General features: G+C 51.5%; 1 protein-coding gene across 1 annotated transcript in view; it reads left to right on the plus strand.

The window, feature by feature from the left end:
* SHB (SH2 domain containing adaptor protein B) overlaps positions 1-17,947 on the plus strand; it is a 140,359-nt gene that overhangs the window by 103,820 nt on the left and 18,592 nt on the right. Inside the window, exons 4-5 of the mRNA XM_072727896.1 lie at positions 3,529-3,700; positions 9,574-9,693. Of these exons, the coding sequence (XP_072583997.1) occupies positions 3,529-3,700; positions 9,574-9,693 (292 nt within the window). The remainder of the gene's footprint in view (positions 1-3,528; positions 3,701-9,573; positions 9,694-17,947) is intronic.

The following is a 17,947-nucleotide window of genomic DNA, read 5'->3' on the forward strand; positions in this document are numbered from 1 at the left end:
GTGGTAGGATTTTCCATTGGTAGAAATCCCCAAATTCTAATTTTCGTCAGAGGTGAACATGCCTTAACAATTCATTTGGTCTCTCCTTTTCCCTAGCTGGTGGCAAAACTAAGCCTAGAACCTCATCTCCCCCCAGCCCCTTCCCATGTCACTATTTCACTGCCCACCTCCATACCCTTAGCCCTCAGGACCAGAGTCCTGCTCTATGGCCTCCTGTCCCTTCCTAACAGAAAATTAGAGGGAGGGACTGTGGAAAAGTACACCCTGGTCCCATGTCCCTGGCCCCCCTCTCCTGCTCCACCTTGCATCTCTTCTCAATGGAGCATCATACAGGGGTCACCTGGCTCAGCCCGTGGGTAGTCAAGTCCTGTTGGACTCACCTCTTCCATCGCTCCCATCATTGAGAGATTCAGCCTCCATTACCTTCCCTGACTGGTCTCCCTGCCTGCTTGGTAGCCCCCCACATCTCATCTCCATCAATAGAGACATCTCTAAAACCCAATCTGAGAATGGCATTCCCTGATTGCCCCAACCTTAGGATCAAGACCCAGATCTTTAGGAAAGGGCTATGTGACCTTACCTATCTATCTGATGCCAGTGCTCACCCCTGCCCAAGGTCACCCATCTAGAACTCTGCAAGGCAAATGGCTCACCCCTTCCTAATCCCCCAGCCCAAGAACATATACGCCATTTGACTAGTTGGCATGAGGGCTGATGTGGTTCAGCCAGAGCCCTGGTGGGAAAGCCCATTGCTAGGAAGCCAGGCATGGTGATGGGGGTGCCTGAGCCCCAGTTATGTGCTTCACCCTCTCACTACCACTGTGCAAGCCCAGGTTATTGACCAGATGGAAGAGGGTTCTCTCAGACACACAAACCCAGGATCTGTACCTTAGAAGGGCCTTGTCATTGCAGTCTGTCCCTGTGGTTGGGACACAGGACAGAGCTGTAGCCTGAAAGGAGACAGAGCCCCCACCGAGTCCCCACTCTGTCCCTGCTGCACACTGCCAGTCCTGGCCTCACAGGCTGGGGGTGTTTGGAGTTGGCCTTCATCCCGCTTCCTCATGAATTTTAATGATAGTTTTCTGTGAATCTTCACCTCCTAGGGAATGCCAGCTCCATCCCTTCAGTGTTCAGGCCAAAGGCCTATAGCCTCTGGATCCTCTTTCCCACACATTCTACTGTGAATGCACAGATAGGGTCTGCAGACCTCACTGCTCTCCATGTGCATCTCTCTCTCTCTCTCTCTCTCTCTCTCTCTCTCAATTAAACTTTTTTAAGAACAGTTTTAGGTTCACAATGAAATTGAGTGGGAAGTACAGAGAGTTCCCATGTGCCCCTGTCCTCCCATCTCTTTTCAGCACAGCAATCCTGTTCAGAAGTGCCAAGTCAAAACCCTCCCCATCAGGACATCAGAATGGCTCAGAACAAAGTCAAAGTCCTTTTAAGATGCAACACCCAATCATCTGGCACCATTTCCTCCCACTACCCTCCATTACCCCAGGCTGTGTTGTTTCTGTCACTTGAGGCACTTTCCCACCTTAGGGCCCTCTTCCCTCTGCCTGGAATGTGCTTCCCATTCTCCACGGCAGTTACTGCAGATGGTGTGCTGTAGCTCTGACGTACCTCATTTATTGTGTTTCTCCCCACTCAGACTCTGGGCTTCATAAGCAGGGATTTCTGTGTTGCTCACTGCTGTTTCTCCAGCCCTGAACTTGCCTGGCACATGTGAGTGAGTGTTGGGGAGTGGGGCAGGTGGATGGACAGGCTGCTGGCTCTGCTGCAGTTATGAGAGTGAGTGCACACATGTGGGTCCAGAGTGTCTAGAGCCTTCCACTGGCAGGAACCTCCCTTCCCATTGCCTTCCAACAGTGGTTAATGGAGAAGAGTGTCTCAGAGGGATGGAAATGCTTTGTAGTCCTGATGGATGATCTCGCTCAGCGGCTGGGACCCAGAACAACAGCGGCTGGGACCCCTGTAGACAGCATATAGCACAGCCAGTGAGGTTCCCCCCTCCCCCAACCACCACCACCACCTTCTGCCAGCTTCCCAGTTTCCGTCAGTGTGACGTTGATTTCCGTGTGTCTGGCCAGGGTAGAGGACAGCTCGCCACATCCGTGCTTGCTCTTTGGAGAGGAGATTTCTGCCATTGTGTGTCTGTCGGCCTGCACCCAGACCTGGCTTTGGAAGCCTTGTTCTGCAGGGCCTGGCCCATTCACTCAGCAGTCTGTGTGCTGGGCCCTTCGCATGTGTTTTCTCATCTGATCTTTGAGGTAACAGGATGAGGGAGGAAATGGAGCCTCTGAGACAATGAGGAACTTAGCCAAGGCAACCAGCTAGTGACTGGCAAGCTTGGAAGAGGAACTTGTGTTGGTTCAGAAGCTTATGTGAAGTAACTAGTACCGCATCTGCATTGAACAGACACAAGAATAGTGAAAATAAATGTTTATAATAAGATTGATTGAGTAGTGACTACATGCCAGGCACTCTGGTAAGATCTCGGTGACATCACCTAATTGAATCCTTGTAACAGCCCCATGAGGTGGGTACGGTCATCATCCCTTGCAGAGGAGGAAACCAAAGACCAGAGAGATAACTTGCAAGGTGGACTAACTGATCTGTAGGAATGCTTCTGGCAACTCCAGGTTCAGCTCAGTATTTTCTGCTATTTTTTTTTTTTAATTTATTCATGAAAGACACACAGAGAGAGGCAGAGACACAGGCAGAGGGAGAAGCAGGCTCCATGCAGGGAGCCCAACATGGGACTCGATCTCAGGACTCCAGGATCATACCCTGGGCTGAAGGCAGGCGCTAAAATGCTGAGCCACCCAGGGATCCCCATATTTTCTGCTCTTTATGGGTTATCTTGGGCTCCTGCCCTCGAGAGGCACCCTCCCCAAGCCCGTGGAGGTGAATGATGCTGTCACAGGCCCGGGGCCAGGAGGAGGCATGTAGCAGGGCCTGCACGCTGTGCTGTGCACTGCTTCAACCTCACCTGGGTGCTGGGTCCTGGACAGGGCTCGCTGAATGTGGGGCCCATACAGAGGGCACTGAATGAAGAGGAGCAGACATGGGGGACACGGCATGACTCTTGATTGGAACTCTGTGGGGTTGTCCCAGGAGAAAGGGAGCAGATGTGGCCAGTATACTCTGGGGGGGATGAGAGAATGGGAGGAGGGGAGCAGTTGGAGGCAGAGAATAGGGAACAGCTGCCTCCCTGAGAACAGTCCAGGGGGCTGAACCCCTATGGGAATGCTGGGCCCCCCTTGGTGGTGATTGCAGAGGGCATCCTTTGGGGATAAGGCTAGTTCAGTGGTCTCTGGAGGGAGACTCAACCAGCCCCTTGAATGCATCATCTGGCTCTGACAGCACCTGCTGTAGGAAACTCGAGCCTTTTGAGCCATGTTCATTAATTGCCTGGAACTCTTCCCCTGAGAATTGTAAAACCCCAAGGGGAGCAATTGACTGTTACCCCACCATGCCCCACCCAGTAATCCCTTGGTGACCGTGCACTTTCTCTCTCCACCACAGCCCAGTTTAATGGCAACGAGAAACGGCAATCATCCCCCTCACCTTCCCGGGACCGGCGGCGCCAGCTTCGAGCCCCTGGAGGGGGCTTCAAGCCCATTAAGCATGGGAGCCCTGAGTTCTGTGGGATCTTGGGAGAAAGAGTGGATCCTGCTGTCCCGCTGGAAAAGCAAATGTAAGTTTTTTGTTTGTTTGTTTTTTTAAGATTTTATTTATTTGTTCATGAGAGAGACACAGAGATAGGCAGAGACACAGACAGAGGGAGAAGCAGACTCCCTACGGGAAGCCTGATGTGGGACTTGATCCCAGGATCCCGGGATCCTGGGATCACACCCTGAGCAGATGCACAACCACTGAGCCACCCATGCGTCCCTAGCAAATGTAAGTTCTAAGGGAGCAAGGCCCAGCCTCCACTCAACGATACAGTCTCTGTTAAGGCTGAGAGAAGGTCACGGCCACCACTAATTCAGTCAGTGGCTGACGGGATTAGAACAGTCTCCTGATTTGTAACCGTAGGCTTTCTCATTCTATGCTGTATTGTTGCCCTTACTTTTGTTTATAAATTAAATTATTTGTTAGCTATAGTGAGAGTTTTGCCTAATATCTGCTTGGTATTTGTTGAGCAAGGCTTTGACTTTTTTTTTTTTTTTTAAGATTTATTTATTTATTTGAGAGAAGTAGAGGGGCAAAGGGAGAGAGAGAGTCTTAAGCAGACTACACTAAGCATGGAGCCCAGTATGGAGCTCTGTCTGGTGACCCTGAAATCATGCGCTGAGCCAAAACCAAGAGTTGGGCACTTAACCATCTGTGTCACCCAGGTGCCCCAAGGCTTAGACACTTTTTTTTTTAAGATTTTATTTATTTGAGGGGTGCCTGGGTGGCTCAGTGGTTGAGCATCTGCCTTCGGCCCAGGGCGTGATCCCGGGGTCTTAGGAAAGAATCCCACATTGGGCTCCCTGCATGGAGCCTGCTTCTCCCTCTGCCTGTGTCTCTGTGTCTCTCATGAATAAATAAACTTTTTTTTTTTTAAATTTTATTTATTAGAGAGAGAGAGACCGCGCGCGTGCGCACACACAAGCAGGAGGGAGGGGTAGAGGAAGAAGCAGACTCCCTGTTGAGCAGGAAGCCCGACTGGGGACTCAATCCCAGGACCCTGAGTCATGACCTGAGCTGAAGGCAGCCACTTAACCGACTAAGCCACCTAGGCGCCCCTGGCTTTGACACCCTTGACTTGAGTTTTCTCAGTCCCTTTCCCCTGAGATTTCCCACCTCCAGTCGGTGGCCCAGTTCCACCCCTGCTTCCCTTTCCCTCTCTGCTCCTCCCTAGCACTGTTAGGCCCTTTACTACCCTTCCCCTTGACCATGATGATCACCTCCCTTCTAAGTGTGTGCAGGTCCCCACTCAGCTCTGAAACCTTCAGTGACCACCCCCCTGCACCCCCATCACCTCCAGGGTAAAGCCTCATCTCCTTAGCCTGCCACTCACTCTACGAGTTGCCCCCAGACTGCTTTTTCAGTTTCTCACCATTTTGTATACCTGGACTGCAGCAAGCTAATCCAGATACTGGATGAAGCAGGTCCTAGATCTTCTGCTGGTGCTTTCAGGTGTACCATCCTCTTAACAAGCAAATGTGTGATAAATGGGGTTATCATCCCTGTGACATAGATGAGAAGTCAAGACTCCAAGAGACACAAAGCCTTGGCTAGGATGTCACAGTGCAGAGGCAGGATTAGAACTCCAGTCCTATGACTTGATCCCACACTCTCCTCTTTCTCCCCTCTCCTCATACATACTCTTATCACCCCCCTTCGCACAGGAGATGAGCTGACAGCAAGCCGATCCCTCATGCGACTGTCCCGTGTGTGTCATGTACTATATTAATCTCCAGTGGAGACTTCTGGCTTCAGCATAGCCGGCAGTGCATCCCTCACAGGAAATGCTCACTCGGTGAGCAGGATGCAGCGTTTTCCGAATGATGTCATGTGCTGGGTGCCCCCTGTTCAGCATGTGCTATCATCTGGGGGGGCCTCAGTCTCCTTTGTGACACCCCATGCCTGCTGTACTGAGTGCATGGAGGAAGCACTCCCAGCAGGCTTCTTTGCTAACCGTCTGTCACAGCCACCTAGATTGGGTGGTAGGTTTTGCTTATTTCTGATCACTGTGTCCTTTTTAATCAACAAACAAAACATGATACAGAGATGGCTGGACACAGCGTGCATACTGACCATATCCACCCGATATCCCCCTCTGGGTCATCGCTGCATCCTCAGTGCTTTAGTACGGTGCCTGGCATATAATAGGTGCTCAAGAAAACAGCTGTCCAGGGAATGGATGAAGTTCCCAGAGAGCTGTCAACATTGTTTCTCTCCCTCCATCACCTCCCATTCTTTCTCACTCAGCACAGTAGACAGCTCCCTCCTTTGGAGACATACTCTGCTCGTGCTTTATCTCCTGCCTCCCTGGCTGCCTCTTCTGTCTCCCCTACTGTCTCCTCACCTCAGCTTTACCCAAAGCTTGGACTGTCTGGGGCTCGGGTTCCAGCTGCATGCTATCCCTGGGTAGTCTCAGGATCCTGGCAGTGAGTCACCAGTGTGCATCCCCTGCCCATACCTCTCCTAGAATCCCCCAACTCCTACATCCGACTGCTGTCTTGGCATCTGCACTTGGCTGACAAGTGGGCATCTCAAATTTAGTGTGTTTAAAACTGGGCTCCTGATCTTCTCCGGACACTCGCTCCTCCCCCAGCTTCCCCATCTCCGTAAACGGCATCACATCTGCCTACTTGGTCAAGCCGCCAATCTGGAGTCCTCTTGATTCCCTTTTTTTTTTTTTTTTTTTTTTTTTTTTTGCCTTACACTGGCATTTATTGCATCTAAACTAGTGACTTCTGCTAGTTTTCCATCCAAAATATGGGCTGAATCCATCTGTTCTTCTTGTCTCAGAGCCACCTCCCATCTAGACCACTACAGAAGCCCCTGCCTTATCTCCCACTTCATTCCTCTCTGGCCCCTCTTCAGGATAACCTGGTTGGCCTTTTGTAAGACCATCCAGAGCAAGTAACATCCTCTTTTTAAAACTCTTTGCCCTCTGCTATGCTTAGAATGAAATTGGACTTCTTCCCTTGCTCACAAGGCCTTGGGGATCAGGCTCTGCCTCCAGTTCCCTCATCCTGTACCACTCCCCATGTTCACAGAGCTGGACCATTCTTGCTGCCTTTCTGCTCTGAACACCCCAAGTGCATCCTACTTCAGGACCTTTGCACTTGCTGGTTCCTCTGCAGAGAACATGTTTTCTTTGGCTCTTTATATGATTGGCTTCTTCTCATGGTACAGATTCTCAGGTCAAATGGCATCTCCTTGGGGGCCTCCCCTGTGTGTTCATTTTAACATAGGCACTTTCCCTGCCCTAGTCACTGCCTATCACAAACTCAGGATTCCTACATAGCAGTTGTCACTTTCCGAAATTGTGTCCTGAATCTGTCTGACTCTCCCTCTTCCCTGCATCAGCCTCACGGGATCAAGGATATAGTAAGTGGTGAGTAAATACTGGATGAGCTAATGGGTACTACTAGGTTGGGTCTTCTTAATGCCTATAATTCTGGCCTGACTGGCCAGTTCCACAGTCCAGCACATCCCCAAACAGCCTCCTGCTTAGATTCTGTTTTCAGTCTAGGCAGAGTCTGCTTGGGCACAGCAATTGGCCCTCAGCCCCCTCCAGGACCACCCAGACCTACCCTGTCTCCTGGTGGCCAACCCCATGCTAACAGGCTAGCCAGTGGCTGGCCCCAGCCCCTGCAATCATGTCCTTTGGCTTTTTTCTCCCCAACTAGCCTGAGTCTCCTTAGAATCTCTACCCAAGTCCCTGATTTTTATTCTGTGTGCACTAGCTGGGGCAGGAGGGAAGGAGCCAGCCGTTTATCCTGTTCACTTCAGCCAGGATCCTGAGCCTCCAGAGGCCCATCTGCCACCAGCTCAGCTCCTGTGCTCAGGGAGAGGCAGAGGGTGAGCAGCACTTCCCTGGAGACCTCTTCTAGGCCTTTCCCTAAGGATGACTTTGCTTCAAATGGCTGGAACTTGTTTTCCTAATAAAACAGCATGTTTATCTGCTCACTGGGGTGTGTTAACACAGGTGAAATTTCCCGGAAAACAACCTTGCCAAATCTGTTAACTCTTTATTCTAAAGTCCATTCCATCCTTGTCTCGCTGTTTCTCCAAACTCCAGTCATGTATACATTCTAACATATGACTTCAGCCCTCACATCTCTGGAAGTGCTTTCACTATGGGAGCCCATACATTCCCTAACTTCATGTTCCTCTTCATTTCTATGTATGTTTAGAAAGGAAAGCAGGTCTATCTTCCTCCTACCCTTTCCCTTGGCGAAATGCCCAGCCCCAGGGCTGATACGCTGTGAGTGGTCACCTCCTGGGCAGTCAGCGACTTACTCACATGCTCAGTGAACATGGACACTCACCTCTACTCTCCAGTGTTTGCTTTCCTGAAGCAGGTTGGGTTCTGAGGTTATAATTACGTCATCACCACTCCTGCTAACTGTTCAGAACGCTGTCTTGTAAATGGCAGAAAGTGTACAGTGTAAGGCAGTGCCATGTTTCTCCCCATGTAGAATGTCTGTAACAGAACTCTCAGAGGTACTATCTGCAGGGCACTCCTGAGCCAGGACAAGGAGGCAGCAGCAGCATCTCTGCTTACACCTGGGAATTTTTGAAATGCAGCCTATGGGTGAACAGCAGCCTGAGTAATGATAGTTGGGGGAGTTGCCCATGGCCATCTGCAAATTCACTCATTTTTTATTGATGCTTGGAGCTGCCTTTTGTTAAAACTCTCCCATCCCCAGCTCTGTATAAGCCCTGCTCTGCATCATCCTATTTAATCTTCCCACCCTAAAATTGGGGGTGGAGTGACCCTAACTTGATAGAGAACTGAGGTGCAGCCAGGTTCTGCTGCTTGCCCCTGACTGTCCAGGTGGTGAGTGGCAGGAGGGTCTGTGCCTCTGTGGCCATCCAGCACCTATGGTTCTCTTCCTGGCCCCATCTTGCCACCTTCCCACTGCCTCTGCTCCTTAGTGACTATAATGTAAACAGGAATGCATTTTGAGTAGACCCACTGACTAGTGTCTTGTGATCATTACTCCTCCTCTGAAATTCTACCCCAACTCTCCCAGTTTCAAAAATCAAGCGTTCTTCTTTTGTCCTGCAACCAGGGGCCTCCATCATCAGGTCATCTGCCACTGCACCCCACCTTCCTGATTCTGTCACTCATCACGCGGTATCTGGAAGCAGTGATGCCGGGCTTCCCACGTGCCCAGCCAATGCCATGTGTGCTTGATGGGAGCATTGGTGTGGCCACCCCACCCAACTGTCTGCTTTCTTGAGTGATGGCACCTCTCACTTGTCCCACAGATGCCACGGAGAAGCAGCAGTGTCCCTCCTGTCCGCACCCTCTGATGGCCTCCGTGTCACTCAGATGGAGAAAGGGTCTTCTCCTTGCGCACAAGGCACGCTGCCCTGGCCCTGCCCACTCCTCCCCTTGGGCTCACTGCAGCCATGCTGGCCTCCTTGCTGTTTCCCAAACACATCAGGCACTCCTGCCTTGGGCCTTTGCCTTCGCTGCACCTCCCTGTGCCAGGAATGCTCTTTCCCAGCTACTGTCCTTTGTGGCTTCTCCTTCACTTCCTTCAGGTCCACACTAAAATATCAATCTCCAGAAGGCTTCCCTGGCTGGTGCTTCAAATAGCTCCAAACTACACAACCTCACTTCGTCTCCTCCATAGCATCTACCCTGGAATATAAGCCCTGTGAGGGAGGAGGCTGCAGGTTTGTTCACCATTCTCTCCCTAAGATTGAGCATGCAATAGACACTCGGTAGTTCTGTACTGAATAACTGAATACATGCACACACGTACCCCTGCCTCTTGATGAGGAGGCTGGGATGTGCCAGCTGCCCTCAGGGGGCTGAGAGTTTAGTTTGCAAGGATGTCAGCTGCGGGAGTCATGTCCTTGCTGGGTTCTGACCCTCTCCTTTCTCCCCAGCTGGTATCACGGAGCCATCAGCAGAGGAGATGCTGAGAACCTTCTGCGGCTCTGCAAGGAGTGCAGCTACCTTGTCCGGAATAGCCAGACCAGCAAGCACGACTATTCCCTCTCTTTGAAGTAAGTACAGCCTTGTTCACCCTCTTAGCCCTCCTCGGCAGCCTCAAGTAAAGCACTGCCCGGCCCTTGTGTCTGTGGCAAAAAGACTCGCCAGTGTTGTGCTCCCCGCCCCCACCACCGCCACCAGAAACATGCCAGCATGAGTTATTTCAAGCCTCGGTTCTTCGATTTGATCTTATTCTCCTGGGAGACAGAGGAGTTTTTAATGTTCTCTGCCCCAGAAGAGAAGGGACATTTTCCTAGGATTTAATTTTAAATACCCAAGAATAGCTTTCATATCTGCCGTGAGGCAGGAAACGAATGAAGCTCTGAGTGTACCTCATCCCTCTTGTAAACCCTACAACAGTCCTTTGATGAGAAACATAATGTCCCCGTTTTGCAAATGAGGAAACTGAGGCTCAGAGCGGGGATTGGGCAGGCTCAAGGGGCAGGGCCAGGATTCAGGACCAGCTGTTGGACTCTCCACGGGGCCCCTCTGCCACTGTGGGAATGGCAGTCTTTCTCTGTGTTCAGGCTGTTGTTTGGGCAGATTTGATTTCTGTGTGTATTGCAGAGGGTCTGAGGAGCGCTGGGAGAGCCAGGAAGAATCCTGCTGGTGTTATCATCTGTGGCTGCTTTGTAAACGGTTGGGTCTTTCTGACCCATGAAACATCACTGTTGAGATAGATAGCCCTGAAATAAGAAAAGGGTTTTTTTGCTTGAGTGCTTCATCATTCATTGCTGTTACCAAATGGGACCCAACAAATGGTCTAAAACCCATTTTACAGATGGGAAGACTGAGGCCTTGAGAGAGGAGAGATTTCCCAAGGACCCAGAGTTAGTGTCAGAATTGGAGTTTAAGAAACCCAGACCCTTTAGCAGCACAGACCACCAGAACAGTGAGGCCCTCTGCCTGGCTTCTCTCTGCTCTACCTGATGTTCTTAGAGGCCATGTGATAGAGAAAGCCCTGCTGTGGGGTGACTGTCAGCCATGTAGACAGTAGCAGCAGTGCAGCCAAGGAGGGAGAGCCTGGCCTGCACTCTCTGCTCAGGACTGACCCCACCCTGTCCTCTGGGCTCTGCTCCGAGAGGGACCATGACAGGCTACAGTGCATGGGCAGCAAGCAGAGGTACTAGAGGTCTGCCTGGAGAAGAGAGGATGTGTGGAAACATGGTGGGAACCATGAATCTCTCAAGGACTGTCAGGGCAGAAGAAACAGATGTGGTTGGGGACCCTCAGATGGGAGTTAGGGGCAGGCAGATTCCAGCTCAGTGAGAGCGAAAGTTAGAATTCTGTCAGAACTGATCAAGAATTAGATCCATCCGAAACTGTCTCAAGAGGTAGTGTCTCACCACTGGAGGTGTGCAACTAGGGCTGGATGACCGCCATCAGGGAGAACATGGAGGGGATTTCTAAGCAGCTGGGAGGGCACTCAGGACAAATAGCACCTGTACTTCTTTGTCCACTGTCAGACCCGTTGGCTTTATTAGAGTCAGTCTGGTTATCTCAGCTGAGAAAAATTCAATACTGAACTGGGCTGAGAAGCTGGGCTGGGAGTGACCAAAGTTAGAGGCCCATCATGGACGGAGGAGAGGGTGGCCGTGGGGGACAGGTGCACACCACTGGCCACACTGACAGGGACCAGCAGGTCCTCAGCTACTACTCCTAGCTCACGGTCCAAGGTAACCTAGCAAACCAGGTGTTCTTCAGCGATTGTTCCAGAATTTCACCTTCCCACCTCCAAAGTGAATGGTGCTGTTCAGGGTTGGAAGAGGTAAAGGAAGCAGAAAACATCAGAGATGGGATTCCGTGCTGCCCTTCCATGCTGACCAAGGCAGCTTGCTCACCACTCCCTGGGCTTCCTCAGTGCAGTACTCCTCATGCTCACACTCTGAGTTCCTCTGTGACTCTCTTTTCTCCTGGAATCCCATTGTTTGGGACCTGGCCAGAGGAATGTTCCCAAAATGACTAATTGGTTCCCCCAGGAAGTGGGAAATGGAGCACCCCAAACCAGGCCTGGTAATCCTCCATGAGGGCCCAGGCCCCATGAAGCTTCCTGTTTATTCACTGGGCAACGGCTGAGCCTTTGCACCAGGCAGGCCCCACGGGACTCTGGGGCCCAATGGTGACCCCGACACAGCTCTGCCTGCAAGGGAACAGTGACCTCCTGAGTACCCAGGATATGTCACAGTTGAGGCAGCAACATGGGACCCTATAAGGAATTCTCAAGCCAGTTGCCGAAGTAGCCAGACCATGATACTACAGCATCCATTTCCCAGTCTCCTGTAAAACATGCCCTCCGTGATGCAAACAAGCCTAAAATTCACTTCTCAGATGGATTCGTAGAATATTCCCATCGCAGCCTCAAGAGTACAATTCCTTTTCATCCCCAGTGTACACCATTCTCTGGGTAGTAGGACTTGAAGGATGGACAGCAGCATGATTCTGTTTTCATGGTAACAGGCTTGGAGTCCAGGGTTCAGGGATGCATGCAATGGAGAAAGCAAGGGACAGGCCTCCCCACTCCATGGCCTTACAACCCTGCAGGGCACAGCACTTTTCTTAGCTCATTCTGTGCACAGGATGCTCTTCTTACAGAGGGAAAGCCTCTCTAGCTCAGCCAGTGCAGCGTAAACATTATCTTCTGTTATTCCCACCCTGCCCCAGATTGCCCCTGTGGTTTCATTAAAGGCTATTTTTAAGGGCAGGAGAGAGGACCTATTTCCAGAGTTCTCGACAGGAGTCCTATCAGTCACTGCTTACTGTGTGACCTTGGGCCAAGTTCCATCCTTCTGGGTCTCAGCATCCACATCTGTTCAGTGGGACTTTGATGGCTGCTAAAGATTCTCTACCTCTGACATCAAGGTGTCTCTAACTCCCTGGATTTCCTGTGTCCATGGATTCAGCCTCCCTTTGTCTGCGGAGCACTCTGGCCAGATCCCCTGCACCTCACAGGCCAGGGAGCAGGTGGAGAAGATTGAGGACCAGTGCCCTGTGCCAGGACCCCAGATAAGAATACTGCCATCAGGCCTGAGTGTAGATGACTAGGTTCTGTCCACATATGCTGTGGTTTAGTTTTACATGCTTCTCTAGAGCCATGAGATCCCAAAAGCCAGGTAAGTGGTCTCACATGGTCAGATTTCCCTTGAAGAAGCCCAGAATTGAGGAGATGGGCTTGGCCATCCTGTGGCTGGGCAAGGCAGACTGTTAGGGGGAGGTGAGCTTGCTTCCCAGAGTGGCTGTAGTTCATGATGACCAGTCCAGGTGCCAGCTAGGGCACCTGTGATACCTGACATTAATCACCTTGACCACAAATGGAATGACCCTGGTACTGAACGTCACGGCTCCTTGGGGCCAACGGCAGCTTTGCCAGCCACAGTGTGAGGTGCAAAGTCTCTCAGATCCTCAAGGTCTGTGTAGTGGGGGCAGGGTAGGATTGACATTCTCTTTGCCTGGTGTTGTCAGGAGCATGGTGCGAATTGACACTGGAATTCCAGCTATGTTTTCATGTGAACGTTGGGTCTTGCCATGAGGATGTTCTAGAGTAGAGGAAGGATTTGGGGGAATCTGGCCTAGAAAACAGGCCCTCCACCCCTTCTCTCCTTTTCTCAGAGCCCCCTGTACCAGGCACTGGGCAGGGCAGCACAGAGCTAAAATGAGAACAGCTCAGCTCAGGTCACAGGAGGAGGTCTCAGGAGCTCACAGCCTGGCCCCTTCAGCCTGGTCTTGTCACATGCAGGTCTGCACAGAGTTGGCACAGGAGTGGGCAGTCCCTGCCACAGAGGGTTAGGTTAGGAGAAGCTGCTGATGCACTTGAGCCTTAAAGAGAGGATAAGTGGTTTCCAGGCAGGGATGCCTGGGGGGACCTCAAGTGGAGGGGACAGCCCAGGCAAAACCCTGGAGATACAGAAAAGCCATTGGTGGGTCTTGTGCCTCACAAAGGAGTGGGGAGTCCATTTTTAGTGATGGAGCCACTAAAGTGCAGGATCCGCTCTCAGGGATCCACCTTCCTGACCCCATCTCCCTGCATATCCACAGCACCTTACGTTTTAGAAGGCCTGTGTGTTTGCCCTATGACAACCCCACCAGGTGGCTAGGACAGAGGGCCCCGTCCTCTTCATTTTAGGGAAAAGGCAGCTGAATGAACTTCCAAGACTGCAGTAGAGGCCACAGACTCCCAACCCGATCTCTTCCCACCCCTCCCAAGCACTCCCTATACTAGGCTGAGGTCACCTGGAGGCAACCGTAGGGGCCCATCTAGTCCATTGTTTGCTTCATGGATGGGGAGACTGCAACCTAGAGGGGTTTCATGATTGACCTCAGGCTACCTAGCTGACCATTGATCACACTGACGAGATGGTGACTGCTTCCCACTATGGGGGGAAGGGCCTAGGCTGCCAGTCATCTGTCACCACAAGCTTCCTGCACTCATTGCAATCCAAGATGGCAACTGTGCTGCCCACCCCACTGCCCTAGATCCCCTCCTTGGCAGACACCTCCGCCTGCAGCATGCCCCTAGGCTCCCTCTCAGCTGCTAACAGACACATTGGCCTTCAGAACACTCATGCCAGCCTCTGGGAAGCAAGGGGTTGAGCCTTTACGTATTGGCAAGAAAACACCACACTCTAACAGCTTCCTGTCTGGAAAGGCAGGCGGGGAAAGGGATAAAAAGTCTTGAAAAATCAAATTAAAAGGGTTCTTCAGGCACTTTGGACTATGAATGACTTTTTGCAAGTTCCACTTTCATGAGTTTTTGCAAAGGAATCTCAACAAGATGAGGGAAATAGGACTTCAAAGACCAGGGTTTGCAGCTGGTGGGGGCAGGGAGGCAGGGTAGTGCCAGGGCTCCCCTTTCCAGATGCCTATCCCTGGGAACGGACAGACAGGCACTTAAGGCCTCTCAGGGGCACGAGGTGGCTCAGTTGATTAAGCGTCTGACTCTTGATTTCGGCTCAGATCGTGATCTCAGGATCGTGAGATTGAGCCTCGTGTTGGGCTCCATGCTAGGTAGGCTGGAGGCTTCTTAAGATTCTCTCTATCCCTCTGCCCTTCTCCACCCTCTCTCTCTTAAAAAAAAAAAAAAAAAAAAAAAAAAAAAAAAATCCTTGGGACGCCTGGGTGGCTCAGTGATGGAGCATCTGGGTCCAGGATCGAGTCCTACATCAGGCTCTCTGCAAGGAGCCTACTTCTCCTTCTCCTTCTGCCTATGTCTCTGCCCTGTCTGTCTCTCTCTCTCTCTCTCTCTCTCTGGGTCTCTCATGAATAAATAATAAAATCTTAAAAAAAAAAAAAAGTCCTCATGGGGACACCACTATTCCTTTGACAAGAGCCCAGCCCCAGCTTTCTTTAGGCAGTGAGAATCCCAACCCCAGTGGGAGACATGGCCCCAAGGAACCCTCACAAAGGGGCCTTCAGCTTTCAGATCTCTGGAGGCAAACTGCACAGCACCTTTGCAAATGCAGCCCAGTTTCTGACCTCAAGAGATGCTTCTGGGGTCTGGCCTGTTTCCATCAGGTTGCAACTCAAACTTGATCATTCAGGGGTCTTCCTCACCGCACCCTACCCCTCCACCCCATAAGCTCTGCCCCATTCAGTATCAGTTCTGGACTGGACTCTAGCCCTCTAGGAATTCATAGCCTGAGAGGAGAGGAATATCTGGAACTCATACTAACAGGACTGCTTAGGCCTACCCAAGATAGAAAAGGCTCGGGACTATGAAAGAGGAAGGCACCCGAAGGGGGGGCATTTGGAGGGTGAGCAGGACATCCTATAGATGGGCAGGGAAGTGCAGATTTGTGTAAGAACAACAAATAACACTTCATAGGATGCTGAGGATGGGTACAGCCCTGGTCTCCAGGCTGAGGAATTGGGGTTCTAGCTCTAAGGTAGGGGATGTCCTTGAGGATTTGAGCAACATACAGCCATGTCTTCTGAGGTGTGTTCTAGAGCCATTAGTGAACCAGGTGAGTATTTTCAAGGAAAGACCACCACTTGTGTCTCCCTCTGCCCTCCCGAACCCCTCTTTCCCTCCACGTGCCCACAAACACTCCACTCAGGCTAGTGTAGTCCAAGAGGCTGGGAGGCAGGCATCCCAGGGGCGGGGGATCCAGGGCAGCCCTGTTCAAGATGTAAAAGGAGGGTTATGGACTCTGCAGTCAGAGATTCCTGGGTTTGAATCCTGGCTCCGTCTTTTACCTACTGTGTGATGCTAGGCAAGTGTCTTTAATTCCCTGATCATTGCCTGGAAAACCACATAGACCATCTCACAGAGCTGTTGCTAGAAGTAACGTGGCTCTGCAGGTTCCCCCAATGCACAGCCCACAGCAGGTGCTCAGTATAATGCTCGTCTCTGTTCCTCCATTTTCCCAGAGCTTTTAGACATTGGAGGACAGAGTGCTGTGCTAGGTCAGAAGCCCTGGGGACATGTCCTGGTGTATCTGCTCCTGGATGCTTGGGTGGATGTCTGTCCCCTGCATCCACAGAATAAAGGTCTGGGATTTGATTAGTAAATTCACTTCCAGGTTAAGGGCTTCACACAGTTAGGGTGAGGTGTCTTTCCCCTAGGTTCCAAGGATGGTGGGAAGACTTGGGCCACATCACCTCCCCCAAATAGAGGAGAAGGAGGTGGGACAATCTATCAAGAACATGCCTCCTGCTCTGATTGCTTAAATTGCTTAAGGATACCAGGCTGGTTCCTGCTCTGAGCTGCAGGTTTGTGCTGCCTTCTGGGCAGCCAGTCTCCATCAACAAATGCTTCCTGGGGCGCCAGCGGAGGGCAGTAGGTGTAGCCTGGACAGGAGGAGAAGATAGGTTGCATTCCAGGGGTGTTGGGGGCACATTGCTGTTAGAGTTGTTTTTCTTTTTTCTCTCCATTGATTTATATAGTAAAGGAGAGAGTTTTCAAACAGTAGGCATGTCTGGGTCTGGGCAGGCAGGCGAGTGATTAATCTTAGTTTGTTGCTGCTGACAGCCAGGAGCAAGAAATAATAAAGGTTTGCAGGGTGAGGAGGGGGTGGAGGGTGAGGAAAGGCTGCTCACTCTTTGGCCTTCAGCGAGGAGCACAGACTTCATTTCCCACTACCGTGGAAGCACCCCTCCTTGGGTCAACATCTTAGGCTCCCAGTACTTCAGGGTAGGTAGCTATCTGCTGCCAGGGGTGAGCCCCAGAACAGTCCCCCCGGCCACACCAGGGCCTCCCCATGCTTGTGGAGCTCTCTGCACTGCATGACCCCAGCTCCAGAATGCCTGAACTTCCTTCATCAGTGGTCCTTTCCCCAGCCCTGTCCCTGACAGCAAGGCCTAAAGGAGGGCAGGGTCATACAGGCCTGCCTGGCTCTAATGAGAGGGGCCCTCTGAGGCTGGAGGAGGAGGGGCGTGCAGAAGAAAGAGCTGAGGGTCAGCCAGAACGTGACGGTGTTGGTTGAGGGTCGAAGGGAAGAGGGGCTTTGACATGGTCCAAGGAGGATTCAGGTAGCTGTGGGTGGGCAGGATTAGGTGCTACCCATGCTGGGGAAATAGCACAGGAGGAAAAGCTTCCTACTTTCCAATCCACAGTTACTAAATATATCGCATCACCAGCATCCTCTCTTGCCCCCAAGAGAGGCAGCTCTCTGTGCAGCAGAAGACACGGCTCTTGAACCTCCTCCCCTCCCCCCGCCCAGGTTGCACACTCAGCGTAGAGCCCACCACAGGGCTTGAACTCACGACCCCGAGATCAAGACCTGAGCTGAGATCATGTCAGATGCTTAAGCAACTGAGCCACCCAGGCACCCCACCAGCTCTGCCTTCTTTTTTTTTTTTTTTTTTTAATTTTTTTTTTAATTTTTATTTATTTATGATAGTCACACAGAGAGAGAGAGAGGCAGAGACACAGGCAGAAGGAGAAGCAGGCTCCATGCACCAGGAGCCCGACGTGGGATTCGATCCCGGGTCTCCAAGATCGCGCCCTGGGCCAAAGGCACGCGCCAAACCGCTGCGCCACCCAGGGATCCCCGCTGCGCCACCCAGGGATCCCTCTGTCTTCTTAATAGCAAGGTGGTCTCAGGCATGAGAATCTTAACATCTCTGAGCCTCCGTTTTCTCATCTGTAAAATGGGTTTTATAGATATATTAGTGAAAAAATAATATGTGTGAGGCACTTCTATGGGCCCAGCATGCAGTAAGTGCTCAGTTAGTAAGTGGTAACTTGCAGTCTTTGTTAGAGAGACTACAAGTTGAGGAAAGAGCTCAGGTTGTCCAAAGCCTTATGGATTATCTGGGTCTGGCCTAGAAGTC

This window comes from Vulpes vulpes, chromosome 12 (assembly GCF_048418805.1).
Source record: "Vulpes vulpes isolate BD-2025 chromosome 12, VulVul3, whole genome shotgun sequence".
In the NCBI taxonomy this organism is placed as follows: domain Eukaryota; kingdom Metazoa; phylum Chordata; class Mammalia; order Carnivora; family Canidae; genus Vulpes; species Vulpes vulpes.